We start from the raw sequence: 26,207 nt of genomic DNA, 5'->3' as shown, positions 1-26,207 counted from the left end.
GTTGCCTCACACAAAACTTGCACATACTCAAAAGGCACCACACATAAAACTCGCCACGCGCAAAACTCGCCATGCGCAAAACTTGCTGCACACAACTTGCTACACTAACCTGTCACATGCAACTCGACACACAAAAAGTTGCTACACGCATGTCGCCACACAAAACTCATCTCACAAAAGTCCCTACATGCATGTCGCCACACGCAACTCAACACACACAACTTGACACACGAAACTCGCCCTAAAACACACACAAGTCTGGTATCCTTCAAAAATAAAAATCTGATTAATAAGCAGACAAACTACAAGAGCAACAAATGTACCATATAGGAATCCGGCAGCTGTCAGTCACATGACCAGTCTATTATGTGTATGTGTGAGCTAATATATACTGCCAGGGGGTGGGCTTACTGTTGGCTGGGGATTTATCAGGCTGCCATTTTAGCTTACAAATACTGAGGTAAAAATACTGACCAAATAACGTGTGAACGAGGGCTAATACAGGAGGAGATGGCATACAGCTATATACTATATACAGGAGATGACACACAGGTATATACTATTTACAGGGGAGATGACACACAGGTATATACTATATACAGGAGGAGATGACACACAGATATATACTATATACAGGAGAGATGACACACAGGTATATACTATATAGAGGAGGAGATGACATACAGGTACATACTACATACAGGAGGAGATGACATACAGGTATATACTATATACAGGAGGAGATGACACACAGGTATATACTATATACAGGAGCAGATTACCTACAGGTATATAGTATATACAGGAGGAGATGACACAGGTATATGCTATGTATAGGAGGAGATGACATACAGGTATATACTATATACAGGAGATGACACACAGATATATACTATATATAGGTGAGATGACACACAGGTATATACTATATACAGGAGATTACATACAGGTATATCTAATATATAAAGCTGAATGTGTGTATGTATGTATGTGTGTATGTCCGGGATTGGCATCTGTACCGTCGCAGCTACAGCCACAAAATTTTGCACAGTCACACGTCTGGACCCCGAGAGCGTCATAGGCTATGTTGTGAGGTGAAATTTTAACCCCGCGCGTTCCAATTCACCAAACAATTTTGCTCCTATCTACATAATGGGGAAAAAGTGAAGGGAAAAGTGTTGGAGGAAAATTGACAGCTGCCAGATGTGAACAATGAGGACTTAAAGAATGAGAGCGATGGCGACAAAGAGTATATACCGTACAGTTGCTAAGGTGGGGCCCCGACATGGGATACTCACCACACACGGGGATATGAACACAAACACAAAATGCGCCACACACTACCACGTGCTTGAACACATATACCACCCTCAGCACACATTTCACCACACACACACACCAACCTCGCCACATAAAAGTCGAAACACAAAAGTCACCACTCAAAACTCGCTACATGCAAAACTCGCCATATGCAAAACTAGGCTCACGCAAAACTCGCCACACGTGCAAAACTCACCTCATGGAAAACTCACCTCATGCAAAACTTGCACACACAGAAAAATTGCCACATGTACAAAAGTTGCACCACATGCAAAAGTTGCCTCACACAAAACTTGCACATACTCAAAATGCACCACACATAAAACTCGCCACGCGCAAAACTCGCCATGCACAAATCTTGCTGCACACAACTTGCTACACTAACCTGTCACATGCAACTCAACACACAAAATGTTGCTACACGCATGTCGCCACACAAAACTCATCTCACAAAAGTCGCTACATGCATGTCGCCACACGCAACTCAACACACACAACTTGACACATAAAACTCGCCCTAAAACACACACAAGTCTGGTATTGTCCTTCAAAAATAAAAATCTGATTAATAAGCAAACTACAAGAGCAACAAATGTACCATATAGGAAATACGGCAGCTGTCAGTCACATGACCTGTCTATTATGTGTATGTGTGAGCTAATATATACTGCCAGGGGGGAGGGCTTCCTGTTGGCTGGGGATTTATCAGGCTGCCAATAGCAACCAATCACAGCTCAGCTTCTATTTTGCTACAGTTAATTAACCTGAGCTCTGATTGGTTAATATAGGCAACAAAGACATTCTCAGTATAACAAAGCTAATATATGTTGTGAAATGCTTCTATTTGCTTAGTTTTTGCCTTTTAATAATTACATTTCTATCTATTTGTTTTGTGGTTTTTGTGTGCAGAATAAATTTTTGTTAACACATTCTATTTTGCTAACAGCAGTCATTAACCCGGGCGAAGCCGGGTAGTACAGCTAGTAGCCATATAAAAAAGAGTTGTGGGAAAACCACAAATACTAGAAGATTATAATACAAAAACTTTATTGAAAATAATTACAAATGACATGAACAATCAGCCAGTGATTGGCATCAACAAACATGTGACTGCTGCAGCCAATCACTGCGCACGATTGTGTTGTTTTGGCTGCAGCATTTACATGCCTGTCTTGACCAGTAGAGGATGTACCGATACATTGGTCGGTGAGATCTTGGGCAGCACAATCGGGAGGTAACTATGAATTATTAGATTGTACGGCACATTACTGCTTAGTAATGAGTCTCAGTGTAGCTGCAATGTGCTATTTCCATCTTTATGAGATTTTTTTCCGCCCAATTTGTTTTCTTACTTAGGTTGTTTTCTCACAATAAGTATATGAGGTTTTGATGTTGCAGATCTTCTGCACCATTTTTGGACCTATTATGTAAATTAGGTGACTTACGTTTTTTCATTGTGTTTTTGAGAGCATCTATTTACATGCGTTTTTGACGCTGCTGTTTTTGTCTTTTTTTTTATATGTGATGTAATAAAGCTGTTCTGTTTTTGATACTTCCTGGTGTTTGGTTTTCACAAAACTTTATTGATACAGGCATGTGCGGATTTCATGTGCTCTTTGCATGTTTTCGCAGCAGAAGCGCACTATCAACGCATCTGCATTTTTTTACTTGCGGAATTTCAACATCTAATGGAATTCTATGGGGAAAACCTGCACATAAAACTCAGCATACCGGCAAGAGAAATTGACATGTTGCGGATTTGAAACGTACCGCAGGTCACTATACACTGTGAAAAAAAAACCCAGTGGGCATGACATTTCTATAAATTCAGACATGTATTTTTGGCTAAAAATCATTTTAGTAATTGAGTTTCATTAAAGGCTTTGCCCTGTTGCTTTCTATAGCCTCTGTGATGTAGTCCTGACAGCAAATAAAGTTATCTGAGAATCCGCCAGCGAGCTCATTCTGAAGAGTTTCTACTTATCTGTCTTTTCTGAGCTCTTCTCAGCTGATTTATGACCACATCAAAGTGAAATGTGCAGAGAAACAAAGAACCTGTAAAAGCCAAGCAGTGCAAAATGTTTAATGAAACTGAATTGCAAAAAGATTTTGAGCCCCAAATATTAATATATAAATTCAAAGAGTATCCATTATTTATTTTTTTATGTAATAAATCAATAATATGTATGAAAATAAGTAATAAATCTATATTATGAAGTTGCTTTTTTTCTCCTCCAGGATTGATTTTTTATTTTAATCTCAATTCAGGGGTAAAAAAAACTTAATTCAGAGAATTCAGATTTTTCTATTAATGATATAGGAGATAAGTTTTTTTTAAAAAAATTCTATGGAGGGGGGAGCTAGAGAAAGGCACAGACATTCTGCTGTAAGTTCTCCTGAAATGACAGTTACAGTTTTCCATAGAACTTTATGAGCACCAACTGCCATCTCCTGTCTTAGGCTGGTTTCATACTTGCGTTTTTGTGCGCTGCGTTTTAGCGCTAAAAAACGCATGCTTTTTTTCTATACTTAACATTAAAAATGCATGCGTTTTTTAGCATGCGTTTTGACGCGTTTTCGGCAACGCATGCGTTTTTTGACTCATGCGTTTAGTTGCAGAAATGCAACCTGTAGTAATTTCTAGCGGCGTTTTTTTGCCGCAAAAAAACGCATGCATTTATTAGCGGCAAAATTTTTTATTGCTGTCTATGTAAACGCATGCGTTTTTAAGCACATGCGTTTGCTTGCATTAAAAACGCATGCGTTTTTATATAAAAACACAAGAAAAAACAAGAAAACCCTAACCCTAAACACAAGAAAAAACAAGAAAACCCTAACCCTAACCCTAACCCTGACAAGCCACCCCCCACCATCAAGGTGATAAAGGGATCCAAACCATAACCCTACCCCTAACCCTGACAAGCCACCCCCCACCATCAAGGTGATAAAGGGATACAAACCCTAACCCTGACAAGCCACCCCCCACCATCAAGGTGATAAAGGGATCCAAACCCTAACCCTACCCCTATATGACAGTCAATACTCTACGAGTTTATATTTTCAGTACTCTATAGCAATACCGTATATCTTGGGGTGTCCACATTGAACAAAGCTTTTTATTAGAAGAATGTCCTGGTCACCAGGTCAACATAATAGCCAATTCCTATGGATCCCTAGGATCCCTAGGGTTAGGGGTAGGGTTAGGGTTAGGATCCCTTTATCACCTTCATGGTGGGGGGTGGCTTGTCAGGGTTAGGGGCAGGGTTAGGGTTAGGGTTTGGATGCCTTATTACCTTGATGGTGGGGGGTGGCTTGTCAGGGGTAGGGTTAGGGTTAGGGTTTGGATGCCTTTATCACCTTGATGGTGAAGGGTGGCTTGTCAGGGTTAGGGGTAGGGTTCGGGTTTGGATGCCTTTATCACCTTGATGGTGGGGGGTGGCTTGTCAGGGTTAGGGTTAGGGTTTGGATCCCTTTATCACCTTGATGGTGGGGGGTGGCTTGTCAAGGTTAGGGGTAGGGTTAGGGTTTGGATGCCTTTATCACCTTGATGGTGGGGCGTGGCGGGTTAGGGTTTAGATCCCTTTATCACCTTGATGGTGGGGGTTGGCTTGTCAGGGTTAGGGTTTGGATCCTTTTATCACCTTGATGGTGGGGGGTGGCTTATCAGTGACCTGGTGACCAGGACATTCTTCTAATAAAAAGCTACCCCTAACCCTAACCCTAGGGATCCTAACCCTATCCCTAACCCTAACCCTAGCTATTTCTATTTATAGTGGGTTTTCTAGTTGATTTTGATGATTGGCAGCTGTCACACACTTCTCAGCATGTGTTTCAAAAACGCAAACGCATGAAAAAACGCATGTAAACGCGTCAAAACGCCGCGGTTTTTTTTTTCAATGCAAAAACGCATGCGTTTAAAAAACGCAGCGTTTAAGCGCGTTTACATGCGTTTTTTCACCACCTGCGTTTTTTTTAAAAACGCTGCAGATCAAAACGCAAGTGTGAAACCAGCCTTAATAGTGGGAGAATCTGTATTGAAATCTGTGCACTGTTTGTATTGATGAAATATTTGTTTTATTTGCTGTAAATTTGCTAGTCTTTTCAGTGATGAACTTTGAATATCCCAACCCACCACCATTAATTAACAGCTTTTGCCTATCCTGTGCATACGCAAAAAGCTGCCAATAAATGGTAACAGGAGGGTATAGACACAGCTTATAAAAGTCAGAAACTACATATCAAGTACTTCACGGCTAGAGAATATTACTGAGAAGACTAGCAGAGATGCAGAAAATAAAAGGTGTGATTTTTTTTTTTTACTTAACATTACAGTAAGAATTGTAGGCACCAGGATGCTTAAGGGGGTTTCCTGGGCAAAATGAAAAGTTGTAAAAATTAAACTAATTAATGCTCATCAGCACCTACCCGTATGCAACACAGGCCGCTCCATGGTGTGTGCTTTTGCAGGAAGAGATGTCACTGTTCCATCAGCAGCAGGTCCATTGCGGCTGTAGCACTATGGTGCCTTGAGCAGCGTGACATTGGAATGATGTGCTGTTCAAGTAACCTGACCGCTGCAGTCAATCACAGGCTGCAGAAATCCTGCTGCTAGTGGAATGGTGATGTCTCTTCTTCCAATGTTAGGGAAAACTCTGGAGCGGCCTGCACTGGATCCAGTTGGGTGTTAATAGGTGAGTATCACTTAATTTATTATTTCTTTGCAACTCCAAACCACCGGTGAACTTTTTCATTTTGCCCAGACAACCTCTTTAATACCTATATCAAGACTTCCCTGCCACATGCAATTTCTAAAAGAATATATACTGTATGTCCACTGTGAGTCATTAAATTATTTTTATTGAACAAAGTATTAAAATATTTTTATATACACAAGTATTAAAAACAGGTAGCGGGCCACATAGTACATATTATAGCAGTATTAACAGACAAAGAGTAAACAACCCACTATAAAAGTGTGTCAGTAGATTATAATTATATGAATGTACATGGTGAAATTGTAGATATATATAAATGCTAAAGTTTAATCAAGGTGCTTATGGAAGTGTATATAAATACTACACAAATTGGGATACCCATGATTAACAGGAAAGGATATAAATCTAAACTAAAATACACCATCATAGTAAATTGTAATGAGAGCCTCCATTCTAACGTACGTTTTGCACAGAGCTTTTTCAAGAAGTAAAAAAGCTCTTGAAAAAGCTCTGTGCCACACGTACAGCAGAAAAGTTCTAACAAGCCTGTGTGGGTGCTTCCCAATTGGCAAAAAAGTCACTTTAGCTGCATGCTGCTCACACTACATTGACTTCTCGCTCAATGAGCCACCTAATTGGTGTTTTCATTATGGACCTTTAAGTACGGTATTAATTTTATTTGTAGTTCACCAGTTAAATATTTTGACATGTCTTATTTTATATGTTGCAGTTTGGCTGGTGTAATGCAACAGAAAACCTCTGAAGCCGGCAGGTCCCCGTGGCAGGACTCCGTTAGAAACGGTAACTTATATAAGCCTTTTCGCTGCCCACAATGTGGTGAAAATGCGCGTTTCAAAAGCCTATCCTCGCTGAGAGCGCATCTGGATTATATGCACACTTATGATGAAAGATATTTTTGGGGAAAATCAGGGGTATTTTGTTCACTGAAAGAGGCTGATCTGGAAAACTCAACAGAACCTCTCAATGAGAAGCATATGGAATCTATCGAGGATGCGCTCAATCAGAAAAGCTCATCATCAACTTACTGTGACTTGAAAAATGAGAACAAAAAGGCCAGCAGTCCCATACAGATCCTTTCGGACAAGCCTTTCCCTCTTATTAAAAGCTCCCTGCCAGACAATTCCACAAAAAATCACTATATCATTGGATATCCTATGTCAAGTACTAAGTTTCAGCTTGACCCACAAGAGAAGTCTGTGCTCAATCAACTTACGGAAAACGTTGATAAAAACATAGAAAAGAAAATTGATAATCTCAATAAGGAACTTTGCCAAAAAACCTCCGAGCTTCTGGAGGTCCGTGCGGCCTTTCTACAACTTTCCCAGAAGAAGCAGGAAGTGCAGCGCAGAGAGAGAGCGCTCAGCCGGCAAGTGGACGTGGCTGTGGAACTGATCGCAATTCTTCGTCAGCGGCTTACCGAGTCCGAGCAGGAGCTCCAACGGAAGGAGGAGTAAGTCATAATCTGCCCCCCAAAAAAAACAGTAATGCCACCATTATTTTCTTTCCATGAAGGTGTTTCTTTGTAGGATATGGAGATCTTTTGATTTCTTTTTATGTGGTATGTTCCTATCAATGGCAGGAGAGTCCACATTATTATTTTAACAAATATGGACGAAATTTTGTGGAATTATTAATATACAAGTATTACAGATTCTCCTCCTGTACTCGTTAGGGCTGCCTTCCTCAGCGACTGCACAGCTCTCCTGCTCTCAGAATGACTACTGATGGAGGATCATGTGACCAGACCTGTCCATCAGCCGCCTCCAATGGAAAAGCAGCTTTCCCATGTGAGGCGTTTTCTAATAGGAGGGGACTGATGGACTAGTCTGGTCACATGCTCCTCCATTAGTAGTCATTTAACAGCAAGAGGACCTTGCAGTTTGTTGGAAGGCGGCACTAATACTTTTATTTTAGTGCAATAAAATCATATCTGCAACACATTTGTTAAAATGAAGATCAAGTAGACAACCCCTTTTTAAAGGGTTTTTATCATCATCAGTCTTTAAGGAGCACAACTTTGCCTCTCTGCTTCCCAGGGAGCAGTGCATTCCTAATTGATTGGTTGGATACCTGGCCCGAATGGTGCGAACTCCCCCAATTCTGTAAGCATTCCCTCTGCTTCCTCAGAGGAGTGAAAGGGCACTGAAGCTGGCCAGCTCCTGTCACCCAGCCTGCTTCAAAGCAGCACTTACAAGCTCTACAGAAAATAGCTTGTAAGCACTGCACCACTGATACATTACAAACGTGGAGATTAACCCAACCAAACCCAGTAGAAAACAATAGGATTAAAAAAACCTTTTTGTTTTAGTAACAGTTGAAGGGTTGTCCAGGTTTGGTACGAAGGTCTGCAGTCACTCTACGTGACTGCAAACTCATGAATCCTCACAGTGTGCACACTGCGCATTATCAAGATTCACCGGGAGCAGTCGGTCATGTGTCCACAAGTATGCAATATGCATAGCCACATTCTGACTAGACATGCAAGGTCGCGCACGTCTAGTCGGAATGTGGATGGGAGAATGCATTGCACATACTTGAGGCCCCATTACCACCTGATTTTAGCAGCAATACTTTAGAATCCTGCTGTGCACATAGTGACTAAAGATTTTTTTCAAAAGACCGACAACCCATTAACAGTGTAAAGTTGCTTGTTTCTACATGCTCTTTGCAAACAGAAAACTGTTTTAAGACTATGTCCACATGTTGCGTTTTTGCTGCTTTAATTTAATATTTTTTGCATTTTTTTGTGATGCCAGTAATTTTTTTCTTCTTTTTTTGTGGAATCCAAAAGGAAAATGTATCAAAAACTAGACATTTCAGTTTGCTCCTTTTTTGGGGTCCTCAGGGGTAGGGCTAGTAACTGTGGTTTTTGGATAGTGAAGTCCTTTTTAGGAGGAAACATTCTGTATAAGCAATTACCTACCGTACATGTCAGTGAGGGCTAAATCCTGTCTCCTTTTTCACAAATACTAACACAAGACAAATCTGATGCAGTAGAAGACAATTATGTCCTATATTTACACTGCATGACACTTGAGACAGGTAGAAAAGGCATCAAATGTAGGTTTTCTCTCTGTGGTAATTTGATACACGTCAGTCCCTCTCCCGTCCTTACACCTTCTGGGTGGCATATTTTACTCCAATATTTTGGTTCCAAACAATGGCACATGTCATTTATATACGTAGCTGGCACCAGGGACAGACACACCATTGATGCAACCTGTGCAGCCGCACTGGGGCCCAAGAGGTAAGGGGTCAGTACCACTCCCAATGCAGCCAGCAGCTTCTGCCACAGTCACATTATTGGACTGCACAGGACCCGTATACTGTTGTTGCACAGCGGTCCTCTTCTGTCTGTGTCCGCTCATTTTATTACCTCACTTTTGTAGACTATATAAAGGCTTTACAATTGTAAAAACACATGATTTGCTCTTTAGCACAAATAGAACCAGACTGCTGTGATGCATTTTGCTTAGTAAATCTCCCCCAATTTTTCACAATTTTGTTTCTTTAATGAGATGTTTCCTTATTTTCTTTGCTGATTATTGTACCAGTGCCACGTTGTTATAGGGTTATTTCTATCTCGGCTTTTTATGGTTTATAACTGCATCCTGCAACCGTGAACTGAAGATGGGACTATAAAAACAGCCGAGTGTGTCTGTGCGGTCTCCGGACCCCCCGTAGAAATGAATAGGAATTACGTACACCACTTCGCACATCGGAGTACTCTGGCTCTGCCACTGCTCCATGTACAGGTTGTTTGAATGTTCGGAATTTAGACAGGATATCTAGGCTAATCTTGTAGCCCTTTATACATATCTTTTCTCCTTCTAAGTATTTAATCCCAGATTAACCAGTTCAAGACTGAGAGGTTTTTACCTCTTGAAGACAGACACATTTTCAATTTTCATTCTGCGTGTAGGTTTAAAAGATACAACACTTTTTTTCTTGTCTAGTTAATTAAATATTTTTTGCATTTCAGTTTGCTCCTTTTTTGGGGTCCTCAGGGGTAGGGCTAGTAACTGTGGTTTTTGGATAGTGAAATCCTTTTTAGTATATTCATTTGGGTTATAGGTGGGGCGGGGAAGGGGCATGTCATTGCAGTGCCCCAGGGTCCTGGTCGTCGCAGTGGTATTGCTTTCCTCTCGGGGAGAGTGATACTACATTTGGAGGCAAAGAAGGATAACTGCATCCAGGTATCACAAACATGCAACCCATTTCACACTCCAGGCCACCAGGGGGAGCTCCTGACCCTATTTATTAGGTCACTCCCCACATATATATATATATATAACTGGTAGTCTGTAGGGAAAGTTAGTCGGTTCCAGACAGTAGTCTGAGGTGGACAGAGGGTCCAAAGGAGCTGTGCATGCCCTCAGGGCTGCAGCTGTCAGAAAGAGACATTCAGAAGGCAGAATTGTATTACAGCGAGCGTGAAGGAAGTCGTAGCAAAGGAGAGGATACCAGAAGGGGACCAGCCCTGCTCAAGCTGTCTCCTTCTGAGGCGCAACATCCCGGTAGCCGGAACACTGAGGGAGTAAGGACCTCTATGCCTTATTTCAGAGACCGGCAGGACTGCTAATTGCAAGTTACTTGTCTGCACTTACACCCAGGAGGCACAGTGACTGTGACATCCCCCTGTGAACTGAAGGACCGGGTACTGAGTACCCCACGGCCCCATGGGGGTGCTCCATCTTCATTACATTTATATTTTTTTATGTCTAATTTCCAATGTAACGGTGGCTGACACACTAACTGGAGCATTACCATTTCCTGTGATACCCTGCAGAGCAGATCGGGGACCACTACTGCAGTTACTCTGGACCGAGCAATCATGTAGCCAGGAAGCTGCACTCCATACACAATGCTCTGGCTTCATTATGGGGAGTCGGGCTGTGTCTGACAGCAGTTCTTACACTTGCAGAGATCTCTGTGCCGGCGCTGCTGCAGACTCTGGAAAGTTTAGAAAACATGCTTGCAGAGTTCTGCAAGTAGTAGAAAGGAAAGAAGTTAAGCTCGACGGACAGCTTCTTCTTTATTCAGATAAAATTCATACAAATATCATCTGGTAAGATGATGGCGAGTGAATTGGCGCTAAGCGCTGCAGGTGTCGTAGCACCCTTACTCATGTTCATCATTACGGGTGCTACGACACCGAACATTTTTTTTTTAATTGAATTATTAAAGGGAACCTGTCACCCCCAAAATCGAAGATGAACTAAGCCCACTGGCATCAGGGGCTTATCTACAGCATTCTGTAATGCTGTAGATAAGCCCCGATGTATCCTGAAAGATGAGAAAAAGAGGTTAGATTATACTCACCCAGGGGTGGTCCCGCTGCGATGGGCGTCGCGGTCCGGTCCGGGGCCTCCCATCTTCTTACGATGACGTCCTCTTCTTGTCTTCATGCCGGAGCTCCGGTGCAGGCGTACTTTATCTGCCCTGTTGAGGGCAGAGCAAACTACTGCAGTGCGCAGGCGCCAGGCCTCTCTGACCTTTCCCAGCGCCTGCGCACTGCAGTACTTTGACCTCAACAGGGCAGACAAAGTACGCCTGCGCCGGAGCCGCAGCGTGAAGACAAGAAGAGGACGTCATCGTAAGAAGATGGGAGGCCCCGGACCGGACCGCGACGCCTACCCCAGCAGGACCACCCCTGGGTGAGTATAATCTAACCTCTTTTTCTTATCTTTCAGGATACATCGGGGGCTTATCTACAGCATTACAGAATGCTGTAGATAAGCCCCTGATACTGGTGGGCTTGGCTCATCGTCGATTTTGGAGGTGACAGGTTCCCTTTAAAAGTTATTTAAGGGTATGTGCACACGTTAGGATTTCTTGCAGAAATTTTCCTGACAAAATCCGGACATTTCTGCCAGAAATCCGCATGCGTTTTTTGTGGCGTTTTTTTACGCATTTTTTACGCGTTTTTTGTGCGGTTTTTTTTGCGGAATTTTTGCGTTTTTTTCCTGACACTCCAATTTCATGGGAAATACGCAAAAAATACGCAAAAATAATGAACATGTTGCTTCTTTTTCCAGAATGCGTTTTTTTTTTTCGGAAAAAAACGCAACATTTGCACCAAAAATGCGGAATGCATTCTAAATGATAGGATGCATAATGTATGCGTTTTTTATGCAGAATTATAGCGTTATCAGGGAAATCCGCAAAAAAAACGCAAAAATTCCTGAAGAAATCCTGACGTGTGCACATACCCTTAGAGTCAGTTTTTCTATGCTGTCTATATTATAATCCTGAAAATACAGGTCCTGCAAGAGAATGCAGGGACCACAGCTATCAGACCCTTCTAATTCCCAAATATTCCAGTGTAAGGCAATAACGGTATATGGAAAACTAGTTATGTTTTTATAATGCCTCCAAAAAGTCTACAAAATAAGAAAAATATAAAGAATGAAGAAAAATAAAGAGAAAACTATAAAGTGTGCTTTTAGGTATAAGAATCAAGAAATGGCTCCTGAAAGCTGAAAATCAGGGGATGAGGATAGTGACTTCTTCGGGGTCCTGTACTTTACACTTTGAAACGGAGCCTCCCTCTCCTGATGCCCAAAGGAGCAACTTGTCATATATGTAGACAGCCATGTAGCGCCAGATTGTACCGCAGAGAGGCGCTGCAACAAGTGTGACCTGCACACACAATGACCCTTCTAGATCTTGATATGATTTGCTGATTGTAAGTATTTCACCCCTGAAATACAGATTTTTATTTGTCCATTGTGAGAAAAGCACAATGCACAAATATGTTGTTGTGCAAAATAAGTTTCAAATTGCAATAACTACGGGTCTTTGGAAGCTGAAAACCTTGTTACCGGAGGCAATTGGGGGATGCTTTATTTGGAAACAGTGGTATGATGTACAAGCAAAAGTTCATTAAGTTGGCATCATTTAAAGTGTTAAAAATTAGTGAGCGATTCTAACATCAGGAATCTTAAAAATGTGTAATGTATTTAGTGTTAGGATTCTGCTGTTTCATTGTGTCAGCTGTCGTCACATCACTGCTCATATACAACATATATATATATATATGAAGAATTGGCTACAGGCAAAGTGAAATGGATCAGAGTCCTAAGGCCGAGTTCAGACAGCTGTATTTCACTGGTGGTATAGAGGCAACAATGCTCGGATTGATCGCAGATTTTCTGTCCTGAACTTACAGTCTCATATATGCCCAGGACATTGTACGTTTGGATCAGGAGCGTGCGGTGCATGTATTTCTATGTAGCTGAGTGCTCCGGTCCGAGTGCATGTGACAGTGCCGGGTATTGAGACGCAAGACTCGTGCGAGTTTCTCGCAAGTGTGACCCCGGCCTTAGTGTATATGTCACTAGCTGTTAGGGCGCATTCAGACGTCTGGACAAACTGGTCCAAGATGATGGACAGTGATGCACTGAACTCAGAACACTCCTTTGCAGCAGTGAAGCTGTTGGGGTTGTGTATAGTCATAAGCTGTAGGTTGGTTCCAGCGGCCATAGACAAAGTTGTGAGTGCAGCTCTGGTCTATAATACAGGCAGGATTACTACAAGATTGCTACAAAAGAGACACTAGAAGGAGTAATTACCAATAATGCAAATTTTATTAAATCTTAAATAGTACTGACATAGAATATAAATCATCTAAAGATAATCACAGAGAGTACAAAACAGGTGGTGCAACCACCTATGAACCGGTAACAGCAGAATGAGAAATGCAGCATAACGACAGGACCGAGAAAAGTCCAGATCACACCATGACATAGTAATGTACACAGGGTGCAATACCACAGTAGAGGGACCTGAATGAATCCCTAATATAGGGTAAATAATAGAAATATGAATAAACAATAGTAGTGAGCCCTATTAGGGTAAATCTACACTCATGTGCTGGAGCGGCTGAAAAAGTGCTGCCACAACCCTATTATTGCACATATCCCACTGGCCCAAATACTACCAAAAGTGGTCCCAAAGATATGGTAAACACATGATACCTGCGGTCATGGTGGCCTGGATATGGTCCCGTCGTAAGGAACACCTCGACGCGCGTTTCACCACAACGGTGGCTTCATCACCTCCTGATGAAGCCACCGTTGTGGTGAAACGCGCGTCGAGGTGTTCCTTACGACGGGACCATATCCAGGCCACCATGACCGCAGGTATCATGTGTTTACCATATCTTTGGGACCACTTTTGGTAGTATTTGGGCCAGTGGGATATGTGCAATAATAGGGTTGTGGCAGCACTTTTTCAGCCGCTCCAGCACATGAGTGTAGATTTACCCTAATAGGGCTCACTACTATTGTTTATTCATATTTCTATTATTTACCCTATATTAGGGATTCATTCAGGTCCCTCTACTGTGGTATTGCACCCTGTGTACATTACTATGTCATGGTGTGATCTGGACTTTTCTCGGTCCTGTCGTTATGCTGCATTTCTCATTCTGCTGTTACCGGTTCATAGGTGGTTGCACCACCTGTTTTGTACTCTCTGTGATTATCTTTAGATGATTTATATTCTATGTCAGTACTATTTAAGATTTAATAAAATTTGCATTATTGGTAATTACTCCTTCTAGTGTCTCTTTTGTAGCAATTATGTGTCAGTGAAGGTATTACCCTCTTAAGGTGTTTTTTCTTTATTTTCATATGAGGTGTTCTCTATCAGTATATAGGATTACTACAAGGTAAGGCGAAGTGCACAGGTCATTTTTACATTGCAGTGCAGTGTATCCAAAGAATTTTATTCACATGACACAAAAGCGTGTCCTTTTGGGATTTATTTAGGTGGTGTGCATATTAATTAATTATTTTCACGTACAGGGCTGTTTAATTGCTGTTTGGACTCTTAAACTGGCAATACGCATTAGATAAATTTTAGCCAAACTTACCAATAAAACTTGATCAGCTGCTGTCCTGACTTTCCCTCGGCAGCAGATGTAGAGCAATGATCAGGCTGTGGGATTTCAGCATGCCCGATCCTTTTGTTCTTAGACAAGTTACGTTGCAAATGGTTTACCCCTCTCTTTCTATCATGTATACTAGGCCAAGGTAAGCATATATGTGTATGGGTGGTGGGGAGGAGAATTTGGTGGGGAGATTACTGTTAAGCCGACAACTATCAAAAGTATATGACAGGCTTTGAAAATCCTGTGAGTCCTACTTCCCCCACTAACACAGAGTAATTGACCTTTTAATGATGAGCGTGCATGCTTAGATAAAGTGTTATCTGAGCATGCTCGAGTACTAATAGAGTATCTTTGACGTGCTCGATTCGTATGTTTGAGTCCCCATAGCTGCAGGTCTCGCTGCTGTTCGACAGCTGCAACACATGCAGGGATTACCTAACAATCAGGGAATCCCTGCATATGTTGCGGTTGTCTAACAGCCACGAGACCTGCAGCTGCGGGGACTCAAACACAGTATTCGAGCATGCTCATATAATACCTTATCCAAGCACGCTCGCTCATCACTACTTACTATGTCTTTCTATCTATGTGCAGTTGCAAGATAAGCCATAAATCTCCATCCATGAAGGGGTGTCCCAGTGAGCCACCTGAATAGACATGTTTTAGTTTATTTTTTTCTCTTACAGGGAAGTGGTTTCTATTAATCACTTTCTGGAAGCTGCTGCTGAAAAAGAGTTCCGAGGGAAAAGAAGACTTCAGCAATTTATCGAGAACCTTCTGCAGAGAGTGGAACTTGCAGAGAAACAATTGGAGTTTTATCAAAACCGCCAGATCAAAAACAGTCAGCCTGCTCCTGAGGATGCCATGGTAAGAGATAGTGATTATCAGTTCTCTGAGGTTGATATATTTATAAACCTGTAAATAACAGCGAACTGTTCTCCGATGTATTGTAACAACCGGGCTTAAGGAAAGAACGAGTTAGATAACGCATCGTACAGACTCCGACCCGCAGCTGCTACTGAAGTGTTTGGACGGACAAGGATTTCAGTGGGTTCCGGCTGCTCCTTTACAGCTCCTGGGACAATGATCAATTACAGATAAGATTCCCCCTATTACCAGTTTTTCCCAACAGTGGGATATCTCATACTATCCATGAAAAAAATTATTCCAACTACAAAAATTCTTAAAAAAATTAAAGATCATATGGCTGTAAAAACAAAATGGCAGAAATCAACATTTTAATCCCAATGATGGCCCGCTCGCTGCCCTTCAGCCAAATAACATAAAACACATCACAAACAATTTTGTTGGACGGAGGTCGGCCTCAGCTTATATTTAAAATGCAACCATTAAACCAGATAACGTGCCAGGTAAATTATAAATTATCACCATCATTGAAGGAATATTGTATCAGCTCAATTTCCTTTTTTTGTAATTTTTAAAATGAAAAAAATCACAACTTTTTTTTTTTGCCTAAAATACAAAGGAAATGTGTCATCTTTAACTTTAGCCTTTTAGAGATCATTTCCCGGCTCAGAAACCGACGAAGCCCCGCAGCGCACAGTGCATGCTCTGGGGGGATTCATAAGTCTACGGTCACTGAGTGACTGTAAACTTATCGATTTGGAGCTGACAACCTCTTTATTATGGAGAATGGAATTAGTTACTTGCTGGCCCTTCAAACCCTGGGTTATTTTTCGGGAAAACAAAAGACTGTTCATTGTGAATTACAACATGCCTGATCTGTCTTTGTATCCACAACTGCAGTGGTAAGAGATTCAGAAGCCATCATACTTATTTGTTAATTGTCCGATCCCACCAAAATTGATGGTTTTGGCTGATTTTTTTGTCTTAAATGAGTGTGCTCAGCTTTAGTGACCATGTTCTATCTGTGCTTCACAGATCAAACAATTTCCCATATATATCAATCATGTTCACTTTCAGTTTTTTTGCAGACCAACTATCTATGAATTTAAAAAAATTGGAGACATGATAGATTTTCATCCTAGTCATGGATCAAAATCCCACATTCAACTCTTTTGTCCATGAAAAGTCATACAGCACGCTGATGACATCATAAACTGATGAAATTCTGATCTTCAACACTGATGGAAACTGATCCATTTTTTTTAAATATGACAAAAGAAAAACAAATTATGATTAGAGATGGGCAGACACCTGGATGTTCAGGTTCGGCCGAATAGTTACAAACAGTTCGGGTTTGGCTACCAGAACAGTACCCGGACCAGAACCCGAACCCCATTCACTTGAATGGGGGGCCCAAACATCCATTGTTTGCCACGCTGTCATGTGCATGACAATGCGGCAAACACTGCCTCTGATCGGCGGTAAAATCATCACCGCTAGTCAGACAGCCGCGGTTCCCACGCTGTCAAAAGACAGCGTGAGCGCGCAGCTGCGATCGTAGGCATCAAGTTTACCTAAGTAAACCTGCTGCCACTGATAGCTGTGAGAGCAGGAGCAGCTGATGGGAGTATTCATCAGCTGGCTCCTGCGCTGTAAATAATTTTATATTTTTGATAACCAGCAAGGCAAAACTCACAGCTGGGGGCTGCAACCCTCTGCTGTCAACTTTAGCAAGACTGGTTATCAAGAATAGAGGGGTCCCTACGCTGATTGTTTAATTATTTAAATAAATAATTTAAAAAAACAGCAAAGGGTCCCCCCCCCCATTTTTGACAAGAAGCCAATCTAAAGCAGACAGCCGGGGGCTATTATTGTCAGGCTGGTAAGAATAGCAGCCCGTAGCCACCCAGAAAATGCGCATCTATTAGATGCGCCAATACTGGCTCTTTGCCCGGCTCTTCCCACTTGCCCTGTAGTGGTGGTAAGTGGGGGGTTCATATTTGTGGAGTTGATGTCACTTTTGTATTGTCAGGTGACATTAAGCCCATGGATTACTATTGGAGAGGCTATAAGACATGCTGAACATTAAACAGGTTTTGCTACACTTCAGTATTAAGGAGAACCTGTCACCAAGTTTTCCTCATATAAAGTATGGCCACCACCATTAGGGCCTTTTTTGCAAAATACTGGAATGCAGTAAAAAAAAATAATTCCCCAATCCAGTCTGCAGATCCCAAAGAAGACCTTTCATAATACTCAGAGGTGGCGCTGTCCGGTCCGATGATCTGGCGCCTACTCTCTTCTTGTGATGGCCGTTCTCCTTCCTGCTTCTTGTGGATGATGCCGAGGGCAATGCAAAGTACAATAGAGTGCTGGGAAAGGCCAAAGAACGCTGATGACCTGGAAGTAAAGCTGGTGCATACGCACTATAGTACTTTTCTCTGCCCAGGGCATTGCACAGAGAAGTGCACCGGTGCAGGAGCTCGATGGGTGACACTGTCTAGATGACATAGGACACATCATCCAAATGAATCAGCAAAGAAGGATGACAATTGTGAGAAGAGAGGAAGCGCCGGATCAAGACCATTGACGCCCATCAGACCCGACGGCCCCACTGGTGAGTAGAATAAAAGGTCTATTTTGGGAGCTGCATAGTGGATTAATAACGTTCCAGTATGCTGTAAAAAGATCCATAATGATGGCGGCCTTACTTTATAGGGTAAAAACCTGGCGGCAGGTTCCCTTTTAAGTCTCTTGGGTAGAACAGGCAAAATAAAGTAATTTTTCAATTGTAATCATTGAAAAATTAATTTTCTCAAATATTCTAGATTTTGCTCTCGTACACAGACAGTGGAGTGATTCCTGCTGATGGCACTGGGCTTATTAGGTGAACGGAGGGGGTGCAACATTTTGGGGGAGTCACAATGTTTTGTGTGATTTAACAAAAATGTATTATTTAATCATGGGACAGCGCCTTTACCCATATGCTTTTCCTGCATAATAAAGTCTTAGGAATATTGAGATTTTCTATTATATTATCATGTACATGTAACCTTTCTTTTCATCCATCAGGTTGTACATTTTCAAGCTAGCCGGAAAAGCAAGTGCCAGTATGTATACATTATTCTGTGTGTTTATCTGAAATCTCATTATCAGTTCTAACATAATGTAAATACCTGTCATTTTAAAGGGAACCTGTCACCCCCAAAATCGAAGGTGAGCTAAACCCACCGGCATCAGGGGCTTATCTACAGCATTCTGGAATGCGGTAGATAAGCCCCCGATGTATCCTGAAAGATGAGAAAAAGAGCTTAGATTATACTCATCCAGGGGTGGTCCCGGTCCGGTTCTGGTCCGATGGGCGTCGTGGTCCGGTCCGGGCCTCCCATCTTCTTACGATGACGTCCTCTTGTTGTCTTCACGCTGTGGCTCCGGCGCAGGCGTACCTTGTCCTGTTGAGGGCAGAGCAAAGTACTGCAGTGCGCAGGCGCCGGGAAAGTTCAGAGAGGTCGAGCGCCTGCGCACTGCAGTTTTGTGCTCTGCCCTCAAGAGGACAAAGTACCCCTGCGCCAGAGCCGCAGCGTGAAGACAAGAAGAGGACGTCATCTGATGAAGATAGGAAGCGCCGGACCGCGACGCCCATCGGACCCGGACCGCAGCGGGACCGCCCCTGGGGGAGTATAATCTAACCTCTTTTTCTCATCTTTCAGGATACATCGGGGGCTTATCTACAGTATTACAGAATGCTGTAGATAAGCCCCTGATGCCGGTGGGCATAGCTCACCTTCGATTTTGGGGGTGACAGGTTCCCTTTAAGGGATACCTACTAACTACCAGGCGGTGCCTTTGGCGTATGTAGCCTGAGTACCTAGATCTTGTACCCCCAAACCCACACTTTATGCCTAACAGTTTTGAACAAGAAGTGTTCGCTCTCCTAGGAGCTTGTAGAAATTACTTGTAGTTCCAATAAAATAACATCTCATCCTGGAATTGGATGAATAACCACACAGACTGATATTATAAGCGCCAATTGGGCACTTTAGCTAATTATTCCATTTATTCATACCCTTCATTAAAAAAAACCCCATGACATATGGGTATTTGCCAGTCATGTGAGCTTTAATTTAACCCTCTCCTCTTAATCCCCTCCTTTGTCTTACCTTATAAACTACAAAATAAACACACCACACTTAAATTGGGTTAACTGGCCACTGCAGCCTTTTATTAACATTTATTAACAAACAATGTAGACAATAACCTTCCAGAGGGGTGGGCCTCAAATCCCCAAAACTATAAACCGCAGGTTTAATAAGCCCACCTTGGCCCCAGGTCATGTCTTACCTCTAGCCGCTATGCACCAACTCAGAGGCAACTATTAACCAACCTGGCCAATGTCCATCACCGTTAACCACGGACCGTTTAATCCCTTCCCCGGGATTATTTAAAAACCCGTCCACTTAAATCCACCCAGGGGAAGTCCAGGACCTCTTGAGATCCCTCACACTGATCCACCGTTAACCAACTCCACTAACTTTGAGGACCTCCCCCTATGCCGTACTTCTACAATATAATTTAAATGATATTCCAAAATCAACCAACAAATATAAACTTACAATAACACCAAAAATGTTATCCATGACACATATTATATCAAAAGTGAGAGTGGGTGGGAGCTTTTCTCACTAGCTGATGGTCACCTAAAATGGTTGCCCCTAAGGAGATGGCTGACCCTTATATATCCCTCCCTCTCCCACCTCTGACCTCTCCTCTCTCTTGTTCAAACCTAAACTCCACCACTGACTTTTTTAACCCTAAGTTTCCCAATAAACTACCCAGCTCCCTTTATTCCCACTTTAACCCCGTCATGTCAGCATCCCTTTACGTCAAGAGGCCCAGTACAGTCTTTCTGGATCAGCACAATGCAGACTTATTAAAAAAAAACGCTGAACAGGACTATTTGTTTCATGGGACAGATCTAAAGGAGTGGTCCACTACTCAAACAACCCCTTCTCAATCCCTATGTTTACCCCCAGTAAAATAATAACACTTATACTCACCTCTGGTGCTGGCGGCATTCCAGCAGTGTTGGCATTAGCTCTCCTGGGGATCACATGACATTGTTATGTCATGCGATCACTGCGGCCAATCAGTGCTGTCATCACACTCCTCTCCTTTGGACAAATCAAGACATACGGAGAAAGTGAGAGAGAAGCCGCAGCTCTTACTCCAGATGTCAGTTATGTCTGTAGGAGGGGAGAGTGAATCTAGGGCTCATTGGCTGCAGTGATTGCGTGACACAATAATGGCAAGTGATTACTGGGAGAGCAGTGCCGACTCTGCAGGAGGGTTAAACAAGGGGATTCATAAGGGGTTGTCGAAGTAGTGCATAACCCCTTCAATATAAAAAAAATACAGTATATCCAATTCTGTCGTTACTGTACAGTTCTCCTTTAGATAGCTTCCTAACTCAATTGCTTGATTTGTAATCTAACATTTATGAAATCCATTGTACTTATAAACCCATTTACTGATTCTTTTTCTAGAATGACAACCACAGTTAGCGAGAAATATTGTGAGGTTGTAAAAGCTTCACATCCAATGCCTGCATCACTAAATAATAAAATTCAATTGTATAACAGAACAGCGCTTGGTATTGTATCTGTATTGCTAAGAAGGCATGAAAATCCATAAGGGTGTACTGTTTTGCTTATTATACTTAAGTGTTCAAGTTATAGGAATACCTTTGGTATTATCTGTTTTTTTCTTCAGAATTTATGGCCCATCCCATGGATAGACCATCACTTATAGATCAGTAGAGGTTGAACTATTGACAATATGTGAATAGCCAACAGCAGTCTGGCGAGTTCCTCAATGTTCTAATATTGATGACCTTTCCTAAGAACAGGCCTTCATTTTGTCATTACTTCTATAGGCTATTGGGCTTAGGATTGTCTTAAGGGAGCTGACCTGGATAATGATATTGATAATCTATCCTACGTAATGATGAACGCAAGTGCTCGTTACTCAGGTTTGACGATGGTGCACGGGTATGCACCAAGTATCGCGGGAGCGATTTGCGACAACTTTCTTAGGCGCATGTTGGGAAGGGATTAATGGCCACCATATCTCTGTGTGTAAATACAGTGATTACAGTGCAGACTCCAGAACAAATCACTGATACCTGAATGTGTTACAGCAGAACTTGTGCTGAGCTTCAATAGTCTTACAAATACTACAGTTCTACTATTCTGCAGAACTCACACGAAGAGGCGAGTCGCCCTGTCTGAAGCCAGGAAGTAAGGAAACTAAGGAGAACGCATTGCTTAGAGCTGCTCAAGACACAACTTAAGAATACCCCTTTAAGGCCAGTCTCACACGTCCAGATAATTCCGGTACCGGAAAAATCGGTACCCGAGTTATCCGTGTGTCCGTATGCTCACGTGGCACATCAGTGTGGCACACGTGCGGCAGCCGTGTGCCACCTGCGTGCCGACTGAGGACCACACGGACCGTGCAGGAGACAGCGCTAGAGTTAAGCGCTGTCCCCCCTGCGTGTGGTGCTGAAGCCGGCATTCATTCCTTCTCCCCAGCAGCATTCGCTGGAGGGAAGGAATGAAAAATCAAGGTTTTTTTATTATTTTTGTGTTTAAAATAAAGTTCCTGGTCACCTCCCGCCTCCCACCCCCTGTGCGCCCGCCCGCTTGCATTAAAATTGCATTAAAACTCACCCCTATAGGAGGTGGAGCCGCATATTCATCCCTGTAATGAGCGGCACCACGTGACCGCTCACACGGGACAAGCTGCCAGCGCTGAGAGGAAGCATCGCGGGAGCTGGGTGAGTATTTTAATGCAACGGGCGGGCGCACAGGGGGTGGGAGGCGGGAGGTGACCAGGAACTTTATTTTAAACACAAAAATAATTAAAAAAAACAAAACATTGATTTTTCATTCCTTCTCTCCAGCGAACGCTGCTGGGGAGAAGGAATGAATGCCGGGTTTGGCACCACACGCAGGGGGGACAGTGCTTAACTCTAGCACTGTCTCCTGCACGGTCCGTGTGGTCCTCAATCGGAACACGGGCAGCACACGGACAGCATCCGTGTGCGGTGCGTGTTTACACGGACCCATTGACTTTAATGGGTCCGTGTGATCCGTGCGCTCCCACGAACACTGACATGTCTCCCTGTTTTGCAAACGGACACACGGTCCACAAAAACATGCTGACATGTGCAGAGACACATTTATTTTAATGTGTCTACGTGAGTCAGTGTCTCCGGTACGTGAGGAAACTGTCACCACACGTACCGGAGCCACTGACGTGTGAAACAGGCCTTACATACAGTACAGTGTCCATGCTTCAATCTTTATGAAGCTGCAGCTTACTAGTTTACTCTGATAACACGATGTACTGAAATATCAACTAAATATTCTTTGTTTTGCAGGAGTCGAGGAAATTTCCACCTTGTCAATCACATCCATGATGTGAAGCCTCAGTCTGCACAGAAAAGCCGCTCTTACATTAATCGTGTAGGCATACAGCCAATGAAATTATTGCACGAGTCGGGTGACTCTCCGAGAGATATATGGAAGCCGCAGAAGAAAAGTGACCCGACCACATGTGGACGAAAAGTTCACAGCAAGCCTAAAATGGGGAAAAAGGCAGGCATGTGTAATAATGTATATAAACAATATTAAATCATGTTTACATTTTGTAAGAAAAAAAGAGAAATATTTTCTGTTTTCGAGGGAGCACTTTTGGCTCCGTATAACTGTAAATGAGGAAAGCTTTGCTCTTTGTTGCCAGTATCTGCTGAGACAGGTTATGAATATTGCTACTGTATGTTCACACCATATCATTCCTTCAGTTGACGATTTGCACATGAACACTTAACTGCTGGAGCGTTTATTTTTACATATTATTTTAGATATTGCTATTTATTGAAATGTATGTGGAGGTATGGATACAGCGATGGTAAAGGTTACGTTCATGGATAATTGAATCCTTTCCTACACTCGAATCATTTGTTATATGTATAGGACGACATTGGTTTTACAGTTCTGTCAATTCTAAGATGAAAAGTGACGGACATTGCATCCGCTGTGGAGACCTGTGTAAGGCTACAGTCCCACCATGAGTATTTGGTGAGTTCTTGATGTAGGAGATTTTCTACAGCGATTCGGTAACTATTAGCTAAACTAGACTTGTTTGTTTTTTTGTGTGTTTTTAGTGTGTTTTTTTACCGCTTTTTTTTTCTAATGATATTTTTATCTCCTTTTGGAATGTCATGTGTTAAATACAGCTGTTTTGGATACCTCCTTTTCCATAGCTTTGATAGAATCTTATTGATAGTTATGCCCAGGTTAAATGTGTTGTTAGTACATTTTTCCTGTGTAAGAGCACTAAAACCACATTATTTTTTACCTGTGGATTTTACTCATCTCATATAAGTCTATGCGGAAAATCCGTTTACTGCAAGAGGAATTGACATTGCGATTTTCAAAGACGCAACTTAAGTAAATTTCTGCTGCGTAAAAAAAAAAAAAACACTGGCTTTAGATTTCTATAAATCCCATTCACTTTGATGGAATTTTAATTTCATTTTTTTTCTGCACTGAAAATGCACAATATTGAAAATGCACCAAATACTCATCATTGGATCTTAGTCTAAAGCAGTTCTGTTACAAATGTGCAATAACTATAGTGGTAAACCAATCAATCGTAAATGGGTGTTCCAATGGATGATATTAAAGCAGTTCTATCACCAGATACAATCTGCATACTTTATTAAATAGATCTCTTTGACCTGAAGATGCTGGTGTACTTACGTTGAAAACCCTTATCAGAATAACTGTATAATCTTTTTTGAATGTTACATTCAGTCATACCCAATTAGCCTGATTTACATCTTCTTAAAGTCCTTCCTTGCTGCTACTGAATCTCCACCTACCTCGCCTGATTGACATTTCATCAGTGTCCCTCCTCCCTACAGAGATCTCACAGCTGTCAGTCAGGCTAGGAGTGCAGAGATGGACGCATGAGCTCTCTTTTTCTATGGCTGGATTCATAAAATGCTTATTTTAACCCATTCCCGAAATGTGACGTACATGCGATTGCGCATAGCCCAAGGTTTGCCATCGAAGCCAAGGCCTCCATCGCCGCCATCTTGGTACTCCTAATGGGAAGTCAGTAATCTTATTATATACTTCAGTCAGTATTGCAGTATATAGTACAAGTGATCAAAATTAATCAGTAGTTCAGTGTCCCTAGGGGGACTAAAAAATTATAATGAAATAAAAATTGGCTACAAAAATATTAAAACATTAATAATTATAGTAGTTTAAATCAGGTTCCTTGACCCAGTTAAAAAAAAAAAAAAAAAATTAAAAATAAACATTTGATATCTTGGTGTCTATAAAATTATTTCTCCTGTATTGTCAAAAGTGTAAAGCAAAAAAACCAATCAAAACGGTAGAATTTAAGTTTTTTTGGTGAAAAATGCAATGAAAAATGATGAAAATACATAAAAAAATGGGGTAAACATAATAAAAATGACAGCCCACCACACAAAAAAAAGCCATCGCAAAGGTCCATGAACAGAATAATGAGAAAGTTATACTCGGAAAATGGCAACACCAAGCAATTTTTTTTTTACAAAGTTGTGAATCCTTGTAACCACTAAAACATAAAAAAAAACCTTATCAGTGTGATATTGCCATAATTGTACTGACCTGAACAGTCAAGTTGCAAAGTACTTTTTTAAATACAATCAATTCCTTCCCATGACTTTTTCAGTACATTATATAATAAAATAAATGGTGTTGTTCAAAACTACAACTCGCCTCCTCAACAGAAAAATGAAAGTATTGAGGATTGGAAGAAAGAGAAGAATAAAGAAAATCACAAAAGACGGAAAATGGCTTTGGCAGAAAGAGCTTAATATCAGCTTTATATGACAAGTCTGACTATTTTCAAAGCAAATACACCAGTCCCAAAAGGTCAAAAAGAGCTATTAAATAATGTATACAGTTTGTATTGTAAAATCTTAGAAGATCTGCATTAATCACATATTTACTAGATTAATGATAAATGTTTCATTGGTAGGAATCCTTCTGCTGGGGCACCTACGGGTTGATAATGAAGAGCACTTTTAACATGTTCCCATTGTTGTATACTTTGAATAATGCACTTTACAAGAGATTCCTTAGGGATTTGGATGATGGAAGTGGCAAACAAGCTGAATTCAGTTGAAGATAATTTACCGTATATCAAAATCTAGTTGTGCGGACAGATATCTAGTAAATGTTAATGAGTCAGAGACCTAAAAAGGGCAAATCGTTGTGTTGCTGCATACATGTGCTATTTATGTTGCTCTAAGGGTACGTTCACAC

The 26,207-nt window shown here is 41.7% G+C and overlaps 1 protein-coding gene across 1 annotated transcript in view; it reads left to right on the top strand.

The window, feature by feature from the left end:
* Positions 1-25,181, top strand: part of ZNF365 (zinc finger protein 365) — a 35,006-nt gene extending 9,825 nt beyond the window's left edge. Inside the window, exons 2-5 of the mRNA XM_077258775.1 lie at positions 6,766-7,506; positions 15,639-15,819; positions 18,892-18,929; positions 23,261-25,181. Coding sequence (XP_077114890.1) covers positions 6,779-7,506; positions 15,639-15,819; positions 18,892-18,929; positions 23,261-23,513 — 1,200 coding nt within the window. The 5' untranslated portion in view covers positions 6,766-6,778 and the 3' untranslated portion in view covers positions 23,514-25,181. The remainder of the gene's footprint in view (positions 1-6,765; positions 7,507-15,638; positions 15,820-18,891; positions 18,930-23,260) is intronic.
* The last annotated feature ends 1,026 nt before the right edge of the window (positions 25,182-26,207 follow it).

This window comes from Ranitomeya variabilis, chromosome 4 (genome assembly GCF_051348905.1).
Source record: "Ranitomeya variabilis isolate aRanVar5 chromosome 4, aRanVar5.hap1, whole genome shotgun sequence".
In the NCBI taxonomy this organism is placed as follows: domain Eukaryota; kingdom Metazoa; phylum Chordata; class Amphibia; order Anura; family Dendrobatidae; genus Ranitomeya; species Ranitomeya variabilis.
Note: the sequence above shows the minus strand (reverse complement) of the source record. Positions and strands in the feature narration are given on the sequence as shown.